We start from the raw sequence: 15,253 nt of genomic DNA, 5'->3' as shown, positions 1-15,253 counted from the left end.
AACGGATACCTTATATCCACACATGATATGGTGTTGAACATGGATATATGTAGATACTGAAATCAGTTTCATGAAAAAATATCTGAACGATGCGCAAAATATACATCACAATACTATAAGTGCAATCGGAATGGTATGGGCATTGTGTTTACTCTTGTTCAACCGACCTTCACCTCAAAGAAATTGCCTAATATGTGCAACAATGTTGACGTATGACATCACTACCAATGACCGATTTCTTTCAAAATGGCGGCTTCGCTGAGAAGGGTACACGGGATTTTGCGACGACTTTTTGCTTGATTCAGGGATCTTTTGTATATAAATGTGAGATGTAAGTAATCAGAATTATTCTGACTATTTGTGTATTGTGATATGTTCTTATCGTTTACATTGTAAATGACGGAACAAGCCAGAAATGCCGATAAGTACCGTTGTCGTTCTGCGTGATTTTGCGTCAGTCATGGCGTCACGCTGCACTGAAAGTTTGACAGTTTCTTATGAATTACCAAATTATTTCATTGTATCTATTTTCAATTTGCTATTTTTTGCCACGATACTCTTCCCCTGAATATACTAAGCGTATTGAGCCATTGTAAGCAATGATTAGAGGGCTGGATGTTGGGAAATTTTCGAAAATGCTACGCAGTGTAAAATTGGAATTTTTCTTTGTTTACATTTCAGTCAAGCGCTGTCTTTCGAGCACAGCGTTCGTTTTCATACTAAATATATTTCGTTTCGTTTTGTCTAGACAGTTGGTATTGGTGACAAAGACCATTTGTAATTTGATTCTAAGATATATGGGGAATTCAATGATGCATTTGTCGCAGCTAACTATGAAGTATACATGATGTAATGGGCTTCTCAATACCGGCCTTCTCGAAACGTGATTTTGTAAACACTATTCTATATGGCGGAAAGCGCACTTCGGCGTTCGTGTAAGTGTATTTTCGAAAACATCCCAACCGATTCTGGGTACATCGGTGACGTTTCAGAATTATCATTCCTGGTTACATGAAAACTTGATATCAGTGATCATTAATATGTTATTTTTGAAATTCATTACTCCCAGTAATTATCCGATTTTCACATTTCAAAACATACTGCAAATAACGCTGTTAATCTCGATTTTGTACAGTTTGAAAAATGGCGACATTTACGATGAAGCCTATTTTGAAAGGCGATTTTCAGCACTTTAGCTTGGTCTTAGATGATAGTGGATGGTATCAATAAACTGGGAATTTTCCGCAGAATTCAAAACTGTGTAGTATTTATATATGCGTGGTATATTTAGAATTTTATTGGACTTCCAAGTGAGGTATGTAGAGGAAGGACATATATGTCCCTGTGGCATCCAGGGGGTTAAAACATACAAGGCAAAATGACCGTCTCATTTCTACTACCAACGAAAGTATAGATCAGTACATTCAGCTGAAGCTGGCTCGTCATGCGACATTCCACGATTGCATTGTGGGAATGTAAACATTGCAAACATAACCGTGTCTCTGTAAAGTTTTGAGTCGAACTATGAGACATTTTATCCTTCGGAAAACATAAACATAATGTTTCCATCGGTGATGTTAGCTGTGTGATGCAACTGCAAACCAAGAAACGGGATTCGACGAAGCAGTTTACTGTGGAAGGCTGTACGAGACGACGGCAACTGACATCCATCGTGACGTCGGTTACATTGTGACGTAATGCAAAAAAAATCGATTACGAGGGGGCAGACTGGAATGGCGCAGCGACGTCAGCACATTGTGACGTAATGCAAAAAGTGCACATTATCGTCTGATAAAGTATTGTCAGCGCCCTTGATCTTTCACCGAAGCATCTTAGAATATAGTTTCGGGATGTTGGACAAGTTAATCTCATTCCATCATGAACGTCGACAATGTTCTACGTGACGGTCTCTTTTCACTGTTGCTTCCAAAGTAGATGTTCAGGATGTGTACAGATCACGGGCAACAAGTGCGGAATTGCAATACAGTGTTCACGAATGGTGTTTCAAAGTAACAGGACATAGGGTACTGTAAGTTTCAGATGTCTGTCTGACCCACTGAAAAATGGCAGGACCCAAAGATTAAAATTAAACACACATTTCAGATTTAACATTTCTCATAATTGGCATTGAAATTATTAACATTATATAATGGCAAACGTTGGAAACATAAATTTATAAACAGTGAAGAAGTGTCACGTGCCACAAATAACAACTTCAGACAAAGTTATTGTGATATATTCAGCCAGACACTGGGGCAAGCAGGTTGCTGACTTCTGTCTGATCCATGGCAAACCTGCAGGATTTGTCAGAGGGTCAGACACTATTCGTGAACATTGGCAATTAAGTTCAGCAATAACGTGACGTTTATCGGGTGGACATTTTGTGTGCCTGCTGGGAGAACTTCCCTACCAACCGGAAGCACTCGAGGTACGGCTGCTTCTAAGTGAATGCTACATTGTCTGGGGTAATTGTGAGGGACGCTTCCGGATATTGTATGGATCCAGCAACTGGTTGTAGTGAATTTTCCTGTTTGATGAAATTCGGGTTACAATAATTTATCGGGGTCTTCAGTAAGCCCTAATTGCAAGAGGCGACGAACGGGATCGGAAGATAAGGATTGCTGACTTGGTTGACGCGAATCATCGTATCCCAGTTTCGTAGATTGATGCTGATACTGTTGGGCATTTTGTTGATGACTTGATTTATCTGGTCCTGACTCGAATATTTACAGATCGCCGCCATACAGATGGAACATGTCTGGGTGCAGCGTTAAAGGTCACATGCAACCAAAAAAATCAAACATAATTAAAACACATTTATCACTTATTCATGACATATAATATACATTGCTTCTTTTAAAAAAACAAATAAACAAAATTATAAACGTACAATCGCGATTCAAAAGTGCAATATTTTGTACTTGGGCTTACTTCCCCCGAAACGAAGCCCTCGGGAGACCGAACCCAGTCATAGCGGGTGGATATGCACTCAAGTGTAACGACGGCTTCCGATTGGCTGTTTCATTTGCTGATATGCTGAGGGTTCATTGTGTGTACAGAAAGATGATCTGTTTGATGGGCAATTTAGAAGTATAGCCAGTCACAAGAAAGTAAGATTCTTCATGGATAACAACTTTTTGTGTCCTTGATGCGTCGTTTCAGTATGAATCCATATACTGTTGTCAAACAAAGTCATATACACTTAAAGAAGTCGTTATCCATGAAGAATGTATATAGAGATGTTGGGTTCTGAAAACACATGTTCTCTGAATTTGCGCTCGATCCAATAAAAAATCATGTCAGTAGAGATGGGAAACTACTGCGTGGCTGGAATCTGTCATTCGTCCAAGTACAAAGCAGGACTTGAAACTGACAAGAGTTTGCACCAGTTTCCGTCAGATCCAGTCATCCGAAAAAAATGAATGTAGTTTGTTTGCAACCCACAGACTTAAAAACATGTCATGTGTATCACACGTGCCTAATTACATAATGTGGCAGACACGGGACTCGGGTGCACGAGTCATAAATCAACTTATTTTCTTTATGTCGTATAGTCTGATAGGTGTTAAGTTCAATTTGCACGTGGTCAATGATTGAAGCTGTGTATTGCATGTTGTCTTTAGCAGACAGGCAGACAGACATATAGGTGGGAATAAACCAGACACTGAGCTTTCTCTGTGACAGAGACTGCTTACCACAATCAACAAGTTGTTTTACGTAACGAGCAGATTATTTACTTGTTTGTGTGCACAACCAAGATTTGACTACCGCTAACGACCTCAAACGCTGGGCATGCATACTGTTTCAGCCTCCGTGAACCTATTCACTGCGCATGCGTTATGGACGCAGCGCAGCACAGCTGTTGAAACCAGTTTTTCCCCCAGCGCTGGGGGGAATTCAGTGAAACGTTTGAACTCCGATTTCGCGGGCTTTTTTTTCATCGCGTTTTTTTCAACTTTATAGGTTGAATTGGCATTTTTTATGATTTGTTTCGTAAGTGCATACCAATAGGTACCAGAATCTGCAAAGTTGTGTTTTACGTTGCATGTGACCTTTAAGCAATTGTTGATAAGCTGCTGATCTTTTACCTAGCATATACAGTCACAAGAATATTATTGGAAGCTGCTGATATATGCATATTACGAGCGAGGTTAGTTTTACGCCGTAATCAGCAAAAATGTAGCTATATTGGCGTCGATCTGTTAATAACTGAATCTGGATTGGACAATCCAGTGATAGCATGAGTAACGACTTACGCAATTAGGCCGAAGCCAGACCACTAGATCCCGTTAGTCGCCTCTTGCAAGTATCATGGCTAACTGAAGATCAGTTCTAACGAGGATCCTCACGGGCAACACGTTGATAGAGTCTGGGGAGTTTTGTACCATGAGAAGCATTAACTCGGTGCGTTGGTTTGCATCCTGTGTAGGTGTCTGATTAAGGGGCATAACAGTGGTTTGCATATAGATGGATTATTGCTGAGTGCAGAGTAAAACTAAACTCCCTCATTCATCAGTGTCATTGTATACCCGATGTATACCCTGTGTTAGGTTTGACGATTCAGTTGGCTGTATCGGCAAGTATGGTAGTATACGGGTAAATGTTGAAGTTAATGAGAATGTATGGTTTGCTGACATATGATCGTCACCCTGCTGCAAACACCACTAAACACATATCGACATGGAATATGTTTATATCACAATAAAATCAGTACGGAACAAGACATTGACAACACAAACAAGTACTTAAGAAGCCTCTTATTTCAGTTGCCTAGTCCTTTGGTTAGGGCGTGTCAGAGCCGCCTAGTTTGGCAATGATATAAAACACACGCCCCCTTCTGGGTATGCATCATGCAAATATACAGTTCAAGTATCCGTGAAGAAAGCTATCAACCACGTGTTTCTTCTTACAAAACAAACCACCTTGCCCTTGACGATAATTGAAGCTTACCTGGATACCTTATTGTTTAAGCAATGAAGGCATGGCCTCTCCTGTTCTAAACATCAGAGACTTCGTTGCCAGATCAGAGTACAAACATATTATTACGATGCGGTGAGCTATGATGTTGCCTATGCCGAGCTCACTTGATATTCCGGTCAGCTTGAACACAACAGTAAGTAACTGAGTTATGTGCAAATATAGATAATGTCTTACATGCCCTTATTCTAAGGATATGGCCCAGTATGTCCATATGTAAGGATATGACCTTTAGTGTCCCTACGTAACGATAAGGAATAAAAACTCCATGTGTAAATAAAATGACTCCATATTCCTCATTTAACATAAAGCTATACATGTCTTACGTAATGACAATGCTTTCATGGCCTAGAGGGAAGCTAGGGTCGTGCAGATCATTCGTGAAAAAAGGAAAATTGTTCCTTGAACTACAGATTGCACTCTGTCCTACCTTCCAGTTTCGTTAGTACAGTAAAGATAGTTGATGTTATCAAATGGCACTGAAGAAAATGGTATGTTCTGACTACTGGAAGAAAACAAACTGTTACATCCGGATGATTTATGTGATCAGAGTGTAACAGCTGAGAATATAATCAATGATGAACACAGAAGAAATGATCGCCCAAAAAGGGACACATTCTTTATGCAACTTCTGCCAATCAGCACTATGACGTATCCAACGTCAGAGCATATTGACTGCGGAGAGTCAAGGACAAACCCGGACCTATGAGGCAATTCACACCTGTCCACATGGCCGAGAAGTTAAAAGGCTGTACTTATACTCCTGACAAGACACACAAAGACGTTCATATAGAAGTATATAAAAAAGATATGCACAGAATGTGGTCACTGGTTTTCAACAGCGCACTGGTTCCTGATCTCAGTGTTGCTTTTGTCATAGACACACGTCTTTCTCTCCCTCTATGAATAATAGTCTGCCAAACAGATTCTGTTTCCGATACCCTGGTGCTTCAAGTGGGAAGTAGGATGCAACAATGGTGCATACGCTTTTGTAGAGCAAGCTTTGCTCCAGTAGATAGCACAAATTTATTTTATCATCTCTCAGCAACTTATTTAAATTCTTTTGAAATATTTTCACAAGCACAAATTCATAAAATGTATGTCTGAATAAATATACAAACATCTCAAACAGATCTAGGTATGGCTGTCATGATCAATGACATTTCAAAAGTTAATCGAAAAATAATGAATTAGCTAATAAAGATAGCATGCATCTTTTCATTCTTACTGAATGAGCCCAGTATAAATCAAGATGGACGGAGGAAATGTAGCTCCAACTACATTATCTCCCTTGTTTGTAGGGGAGATAACTGCAAAATATGTCCTTCATTGGCAGAGAGAGCATAAGTGTTGGACTGTCATTTATACAAATATGACTTTTGCTTGCGTGGAGAAGGTTGATCGTGATTTGCCAGACTAGTAGTAGTAATCAAAACATAAACGCTGAGATTAACACATGGAGATCAATGCTGATAATGTGAAAATAACTATGGCGTGAGAGACAAGCCGTGAAACCAAACTGGAGGCCCACCATTGCCCACTTAATGCTGTCCCGGATATACCGCTGCCCTGATCTTAACGGTACTTATTTACCCATATTGGAAAAAAAATAATAACTTAATTTAGTAGAATATGGGGCAAACAACGGACACTTGCTTCACTGATGTAAACATGTCAAGTTTTATTTTTGCAAATATATGTCAATTAATTTTTGAAAACGTTCTTCCATCCCTTCCCCTTGTATGGCAAAAGTAAATCTGGGGAACATTCCAGAAGCGTACAATTATCTATAGGGACAGGTCTCTGCAATATCTCATTGGTTTGTTGTTTATTACCCAAGGTAAAGACACTTTATAATACCTGTTCCCATCTCAGTTTGGTTGAAATATTTCTGTGATGTAAAAACTCACTCACTCACTCACTCACTCACTCATTCATTCATTCTCCCTTATGGGGACCTACCTTCATACTTCATCAGTGAATTTAACTTATTTTCAAATCCTGCAGGAAACAAAGCAGTAACTGTAACAGACACTTTGCCTATCTTCGAGCAAATATATCTGTGTTTGTGTACTTTTTCATTCATTGAATTTCTCTCTCTCAAAGTTAGATTTTCCTGCATCATTTCTCCTAATAAACCAAAACCCTATGACATACCTTCTGCATCACCTGCCTAACATACCTAATATTATGCATTAGTTTAAAAAAAAGGAATGGAAAATAAAATCAATGTCAGCGGAAATCTTAAAGTCAGCAAATATATGTTAACAACAGTTTTACAACACAAGTTGAGCAGTGACTTCACATCCAAATACGTAAATGATATATTGTGACCACAACAATTTGGCAAAATACGAGGCATTAAGATCCCCTAGTGTTCACTGACTATGGAAAGTTGTCTGTCTCCAGAATGAGCAATCATTATCTACAGTTTGATTTATCATGTTGTCTGATGTGTCATCAGCAGCCTTGGTAGAACATGTAATCGCACTTGCACTTCTCGCTTGCAGTCTACTGACAATCCAAGAACCTAGAAATTCTTATTATTACAGCTGGTGGCTTGTCTCAGAGAGCAGCTCAAGGATTGGCCCTATCGTTGTAGAAACAAACTGGTGGCTTGTCACAGAGAGTAGCTCAAAGATTGGCCCTACCTCTGTCGAGACAAACTGTTTGCTTGACCTTTCCTGGAGAGAAAGTCAGAGACTGGCTCATGAACAATAATAAGACAGTATTGAATCAGATTTGAAAATACATAGTACCTACACTTTCAATTCTATTAGGCCGACCCAGTAATTAAGAGCGGAAATTTGACATTCTGTACGTCATATGAAGGAGGGAACAATAACATGTTTATAACCTTATTTTTAGATTGACTGACTTGGCAATATTCCAGCTATATGGCGGAGGTCTGTAAATGTCATCTTTAAACACATCACCAAAGTGATGCACAGCATAAATAATCTTTTATATATTAGTATATTCATGACCTTGTCAATAAATAGTAAACACCCATTAAAAGCATGAATGTGTAGTCTTTCAAGTGCAGCTGATCACAAAATCCACACAGAAAGTCTTATCTCAGTTCCTCACTCTACAAACCCTAGCTTCACGTGAAGGAAAACATCTCAGCAACAAAAACTTTGGACTTTAATTTCATAAACATGATCGATTAAGCCAGTGGTACATTGGCCCCAAGAAGTCATGTATTGTGAAACATTTAATAAGAAAAATAATTAAGGATACATGATGAAAGAAATCAGGATTAATTGTTACATTAAATGTACTACCATAAAGTAGTAACAAAAAAGAACAAATGAAAATAATTCTTAAAACATGTAAAATGCACTAGAAGTTCAAAGAATAATCACAATGCTGGAGAGGGACAATACTTGTGGGTAGTTATAAAAACAGCCAATAAAGCTCAGTCACTTCATCCTTCCAACACATTCGTAACAACTCATGTCATTCCAGCAAGCAGGATTTCGACTCGTACCCCTTTCATGCCCATGTTCATGACTGAGCCTTGTCGAAGCACAACTGGGCACAGACCTGAAAATGGTCTAGGACCTTCCAAGAACAGATAACTCTGAACTTCCAAACCTGGCTACTCCTAGAAAATGCTAATTAATTAATTGCTAATCAATTAATAGAATACGAAAGTCACATTAGCTAGTTTTCTTATGCCATTAACAAATAATTGTGACAAAATAATTTTAAATTACAGAAATAGTAATGAAAAAAGGATAATCACAGAGAAACCATATGACCTCATTTCAAATTTACTATGCATGATTTGATTGGTGTGCCACAATTCTTGACAATAATGACTTACTATACAGATCTAAGTCTTCTAATAGGTCTGGGAAAGAGGCGAATGGTTACGAACGTCTTTCATCAATCCAGCATCACATACCAGCTGACAGATGCTAACAACAAAGCAGTGATAATTGTTACAATTATACTGATCTTGTGGAGACTATGACAAAATGAAATATTGTGGTTTTTCAAATGATAAAGGATTCTATGAAAATAGCTTGTTTGATTAAAAGTTGTAATTTATGTTGAGATCAAAAACCATTTGGATTACATATCCCCTATGTACGAACTCGATGGAAGGCCATAATGCATGTGTGAAGCCTTATAACATGCTTGAGTATTCAAGAAACAGCTTGAGACAAAGTTACTACTGTACAGTCAAGTTGTTAAGTCAAACAGTGTGTATAGGAAGCTAGCACCAACTGCCTGGCAATGTGATCTGTAAGGCAAACCTACTGCATGTTTGCTGCTATCTCCACCTTCATTTGCAACATTGTCGTCTACAGCTTAAAAATCACAATGCATGATACTCACTCTGTTTTCAGAGTCAAGGTAAGACTTCTGTCAAGATACAAGCTGAACTGTGACCACCAATATGATCCACACCTAGTTCAATTACGATCAAGCTTGAAGTACAATGTGTCGAGAGGAAGGTATTCCTATTGTTAACTGTTAAGAACCCACTGACCCAGTCATGGCCCCAGCTCCAGACAATTCATCTCAGACTCGTACCCTGTAGTGTTAGGAGAGAGATGAGGAAGAATTCCTACCTGTAGTGGGCAGGCGTCCTACATAGTCTGGGCATAGAACAGTCAGTTACTTTTGCAAGACTTCCTGATTTTCCAAACCTGACAAGCATTAATCAGCAATTTGATTTAAATATTGATACATGATATCTGTTTTTCAGAGTTTGACTCCAAGCACCAACAAATCTGGTGAAGCATCTCTCAGCTCTGTGAAGCATCTGAAAGCCCCATGTAGCATCCGACAGATCACCTTCCAAACACTTCCTTGTGGTGAACTATGATCAATTCGATGACCTTCTGCTCAAACTTTGCGGCCATTAGGCTGACCATGGGGTCTGTTTCCAGGGGGCGCATCAGTGTGGGGGCAAACACGATCGACAAATTCTCGGCACCCATCATGTTCTTGCTCTTGTGATCCGTCACTCTGGAGCACAGCACGGGTAAAAACATTGTCACATGTATTGGCAGCTTGTTTTATATCAATGTCATATGCATGTGTACTAAAACTAAGGAATAATAAAACTGATTAAAGAAGAATACAGTCAAAATGTAACACAAGGCTCTTTTTTCGCCACATATTCAGAGTAGAATATGGAGTTATCTCCCCTCAGCTGAAGGTGATGTTGACTTTGCCTGCAGGATTGTTTACTGAGTGCCATGTTTGCAAACAGACTGATGACAGTGAATACTGGGAACAATCAAAGTTGGTAAATATTACGTTGACACAAATTTACAGACAGCTGTTCCAAGCGAATCAAAATGCCTAGCTAAAATAAATTCATTATTTCAGCTCCACATTTTATGAAATGAATTGGCACCTCACCTGACCAGGTGCATGATGAGGTACTTCAGTGTCTGGAAATGGGCGGCAGGGAGGCTGGCCATGGCTTCCTTCAGCATTTTCACCTGCTCGTTAACATCACTCTCCTCCTTCTCTGAAAAATCAACACCAAACAATCAACACCAAAACAATCACCTAACTTTACTGAGCACACATAATCGATCTTCACATTACACACTTCCATCACCTCACATCACCTAATAAACATCACAGACTTAAATAATTCATTACATCACATACACATTCCCATACACCATAACACCACACCCTAAGAATTACCTGAAAATCACCAACGAACATCACTTGGAGGTAGCATAACTGTATTCCAGTCATATAAACATCACACATTTAACATAACCTACTTCACATAATACCACTAACTTTATATAACAGGCACCACATAACCTATCAGGGATGACGTTAAGAAAGCAGAGACAGCGTGTGGCACTTACTGGCTGCTTCTATGACCGTTTTGTAGACATCAAATGTGATGAGAGGTATAGGGAGGAGTCGGAAGAAAAGCTTGAGGGCACTCGTTACCGTATTGATGTCGTCGTAGCGAGAAACACTGATATCTGCATGCTCACCATCTGCAAGATGATTAAAAGACATCATGGTTACGACAGAACTGTCCACTGTGGTCATCTGTCACTGAAACTGTTTACCTGTCACATTCTGGAAACTTGGTCGTGCCACACATGTGACAGTATTATTTACATGTATAGATACGAAAAACAGTGAAAATATCAGCCTTTAATACTGATTTGTACATTCAAAAAACATCATATCACCAAACAAATATTGCTGGTTTTAATCAAAAGAGTACATAAATCTAGTCTGCTGGACACAGACAGCTTAATCTTGTCTGTCAGACAACAGTGCATCTACAATTTGCCAGTGTCTGCAGAAAATGTCGGTGATTTCCTTATGCAGGAGCTACCCTTGTTTGAGAAACTTAGCATTTGTTTAAAGTTTGTCACGAGTGTAACAGTCTTTCATCAAATGGAAGCTACTCTGGTATGTGAAATTTAACATTTGTTTAAAGTTTGTCACAAGTCATTCTTGGGGGGAAAAGTTATAGAACCAAAATTCCCCGTCTTCATAGAAAACGTTAATAACATGTCTGCCAACAAAACACTTCGCTGCAGTTGCAAATTGTCAGCAATCCACACCAGTAAAGATGGTGTGTCTACTGCATCGATGCTGACATTTGAACTCACCAAGCAGTCAGATGAGGAAGACGGGCTGACAGACCGACGAACACCTACCGAGTTGTGAATTGGTAAAGAAGAGGATAATGTAACAGAAGCGTCAGGTGCTTCCTGCCATATCGCCGCAGCTACACGCACCACAAACGCATCAAAATCCATAGGTTGTGACCGTGTTACCGTCGATGTAAACTGTGGAGCGCTATGTAACAAACCAGTCATGCCTGAGTAACCGGTAGAGCAAGTTACTAACGGTGCCCTGACAGCTGCAGTCAATACATGTGGAGTAGCCATCGACAAGAGGTACACGCCTAACCACCCCACTGCCGACTCTCTGTGCACTAAGCGCTGCACTCGAACCAACATGGGAAATAACCACTCTGTGATCAAACACCGAACCGAAGTCACCCTGAATAAGCGCCGCTTCAAACCCATATTGTGGTCGAGAGAGCGGCGCTTCAGAATACAGTGCAGCTCTGGAGCGATATGGTTGAGAGAGCACTGAACCCAGACTGCCCTGTTGTAGTGGAAGCGCCCACATTCTGCAACCTGCGAGGCCTCCGAATTACTAGGACAAAAACAATTGTCTCAAATTCTCACTCAGGTATGCAAAAACAAAAAGCTTCATCTGCTGATTTCGAAGATGACCATCAAGCAACTAATTTGTGTCGTTCTTGACATTTTAGGAGCAGATTGTCCATCTTCTGCTTGCCGACGATCTCTATCAGACGACCGTCGACTAGCTACCTGCCGATACAGAGAAAACTGAGAAAAACATCTGTTGGACCTATCACAAATGCCTGTGCAATCCACACACAAGTTGGAAGGGTCTGCCGCTGAGAAGTTTCTATTACATTGACCGCAACGATTACGCCTCTTAGATACCTTCTCTTTAGATCCACCCACGTTTATTCAAATTATATCTTCACAGAGACACCACGCGTCCACACTGTGAAAGAGATGAAGAAAGAGAATGACAAGTACAAGTCATCACATGATCAGATGAGACGGCTGTACAAGCAGTATCATTGACAGGTGTCTATGGCGGGGGCAGAGGTCAGGTGGTCAGAGGCCAGGAAGATTTGATTCAACTTAGCTGACAGCACGTTTCACCACATGGTCAAAGTGAGGAAGAGAGATGCATAACGTGAGATAGGATATGTTTAAAAATGTTTAGTTTTACGCTGCACTCTGCAAATTTCAAGATATATCGCAGCGGTCTGAAAATAATCAAGTGATCAACAGCATGAGCATCACCTTGCACAGTTGGGAAGCAATGACATGTCTCAACCAAGTCAGCAAGGATGACCACGCGATCACACTAGACTCCTGTTGTGAAAAGCATAATCGCCTTTTATGGCAAGCATTGTTTGTTGTATGGGTCCTTAATTGGTTGTCAAGCAGTAGTGTCAGCCTGACAACGGCATAAGAATATGAATCAAAATGTCAAATCAAAAGAATCAAAAGAAGTTCATCATGAAGTTCGCCTACATTGTACTTCCCAGCTCCAACAGTGACACTAAAAGTAGATATCCAACCTTTATCAAATGACATCCTGATGGCCTCAACATCGTCATGGAAACCAGCTATTCGGTACAACCCTTCTGACTCCAAACCTACAAATGAAACATTGGACATAGACATGAGGCAGGGTGGGAAAGAGTGAGACTGCAGCATATCTGTCTCCAAGACTGACTGATTTGCATTTAAATTTGCAGATTTGCGGAAAATTGTCATATGCGAGTGGCAGCCTGTAAATAATAAAGTCTGTAAGTGAAAATTCAGTGTTTGATGTAGTGATCCTTCCTGACAGGCTGCAATGACAAGGTCATCAAGTCTGATCACTAACTGGTCACATTATATACCCAGCATAGATTGATGGGGATAGATTTATATACAGAATTTTACTGCAGATCGTCTCATACATCAAGTCCAGCTACACTGTGGTGGCCATTTTAAGAAGATATTGTTCAACAATGAATTTGAATTGTTGGGTTCATCCATTCGGATACACTGATTTCAAGGTCTTCCAGATCTGTGAAGTCCCTTATGTGACATCAGTGAGTGAGTGAGCGAGTCTAGTTTTACGCCGCACTCAGCAACATTCCAGCCATATGACGGCAGTTTGTAAATAATCATGTCTGGACCAGACAATCCAGTGACCAACAACATGAGCTTCCATCTGCGCAATTGGGAACTGATGACATGTGTCAACCAAGTCAGCGAGTCTGACCACCCGATCCCGTTAGTCGCCTCTTACGACAAGCAGAATCGCCTTTTACGGCAAGCATGGGTTGCTAAAGGCATATTCTACCCCGGGACCTTCATGGGTGCCCTTATGTGACATCAGTAAGATTAACTTAATATACAGACAACAAAAGACAGACATACAGAACAGGAAGTATTTCAAGTAGGGACAAAGGCTCACAGCAACCTGTGCTTATCTTCCTCTGGAGAAACTTTTCGTCTCCCTTGTGACTACATGGATGATGAGACATGCTGCCTTGTTTGACATATGTCACTTGCTCATGATGTCAGTCACCGGTCTGGTCCCGCAATTATTTACAGACTGATGGAATATTACTGAGTCTGAACTTCAACACAAAGCCAACTTCTAATGTATATGACAGTGTGGCGTCTGACCTCTGGTCTCGATTTCCTTCACACACTTCTCCACCACATGTGGGATGCCTGTCTTCTGAGCCAACACCACGGTTGTCAGGTCGGCACCGTAGATCCGCTTAACATACTTCATGTCCGGCATGCAGTCATTAGGCACCTTCTCAGAGCACTTCTTGTGAGCTTCAAACCCACAGTCTGGGCACAGAAACAGCACTGTCATGCTAACATCACACAAGGTACAATGGCAACAAACAACATGGGCAATAACTACTTAGGGACCATGGCTACCATTAAAGGTGTCCTGGAATTTGGGACAGTAGAAATATTTTCCCGACCATAACAAATTATTATTAATGAATTATATATTTTTCAGGCCCCCCTAAGTAATTGAGGGAATTACACATTTGAAGGAACTGCATCTCAAATGTAAACAAACGCAGCCCACTCGCGTTGTGATATCGGTAGTTTAGCAGTAATAACAGAAACACATCGCCCCTATCGGAAGCAATGTCCGTAATACTGGAAACACACTCGTCCATCTTCGGAGATTTTTCGGTCGTGAGCGGAAACTCACGCAGCAAAACATGGCGTCGTTGGAAGAAGCACCCGTCTCGGTGAGTTTTGTTTTTATTTCCTACTATTACATTTTAATACTTATCCATCTTTGGCCACCCGTGTTGAATGCGTTTAGGTTTAGGTATGTGTTTCTGTTATTACCGCTAAACTACCGATATCGCTGCAAATGTTTCGCGAGTGGGCTGCGTTTGTTTACATTTGAGATGCAGTTCCTTCAAATTTGCTGTAATTCCTTCAATTACTTAGAGGGGGCCTGATATTGCAAAGCCTGGATACAACTGTCATACATCATTTTGTGAACAGACATATTTTACCAAAAACATCCCAGCTTGGAACACCCCCATCACAAGCCTATCCTAAATCCCACTCCATCCCTTAGCATATCAACTGATTGGTCTTTAAGCCCATAAGCTATAATGACAAAACAAAATGTTTTAGAGCAGTCAAGGGAAATAACTCCCTAGGAC

At 40.3% G+C, this 15,253-nt stretch overlaps 1 protein-coding gene across 2 annotated transcripts in view; it reads right to left on the bottom strand.

The window, feature by feature from the left end:
• Positions 1-4,677: 4,677 nt before the first annotated feature.
• The window catches only part of LOC137298034 (N-chimaerin-like), a 43,960-nt gene continuing 33,384 nt past the window's right edge, over positions 4,678-15,253 (bottom strand). Inside the window, exons 9-13 of one of the 2 annotated variants that reach the window (XM_067830072.1) lie at positions 14,232-14,405; positions 13,127-13,204; positions 10,833-10,970; positions 10,363-10,474; positions 4,678-9,963 (exon numbers count right to left, since the gene is read on the bottom strand). In XM_067830072.1, coding sequence (XP_067686173.1) covers positions 9,786-9,963; positions 10,363-10,474; positions 10,833-10,970; positions 13,127-13,204; positions 14,232-14,405 — 680 coding nt within the window. In that variant the 3' untranslated portion in view covers positions 4,678-9,785. The remainder of the gene's footprint in view (positions 9,964-10,362; positions 10,475-10,832; positions 10,971-13,126; positions 13,205-14,231; positions 14,406-15,253) is intronic. The other variant, XM_067830071.1, reaches the window with a different exon arrangement.

The sequence above is a fragment of the Haliotis asinina genome, chromosome 10 (assembly GCF_037392515.1).
Source record: "Haliotis asinina isolate JCU_RB_2024 chromosome 10, JCU_Hal_asi_v2, whole genome shotgun sequence".
Lineage (NCBI taxonomy): Eukaryota > Metazoa > Mollusca > Gastropoda > Lepetellida > Haliotidae > Haliotis > Haliotis asinina.
This window is presented reverse-complemented; position numbering and strand designations above follow the sequence as displayed.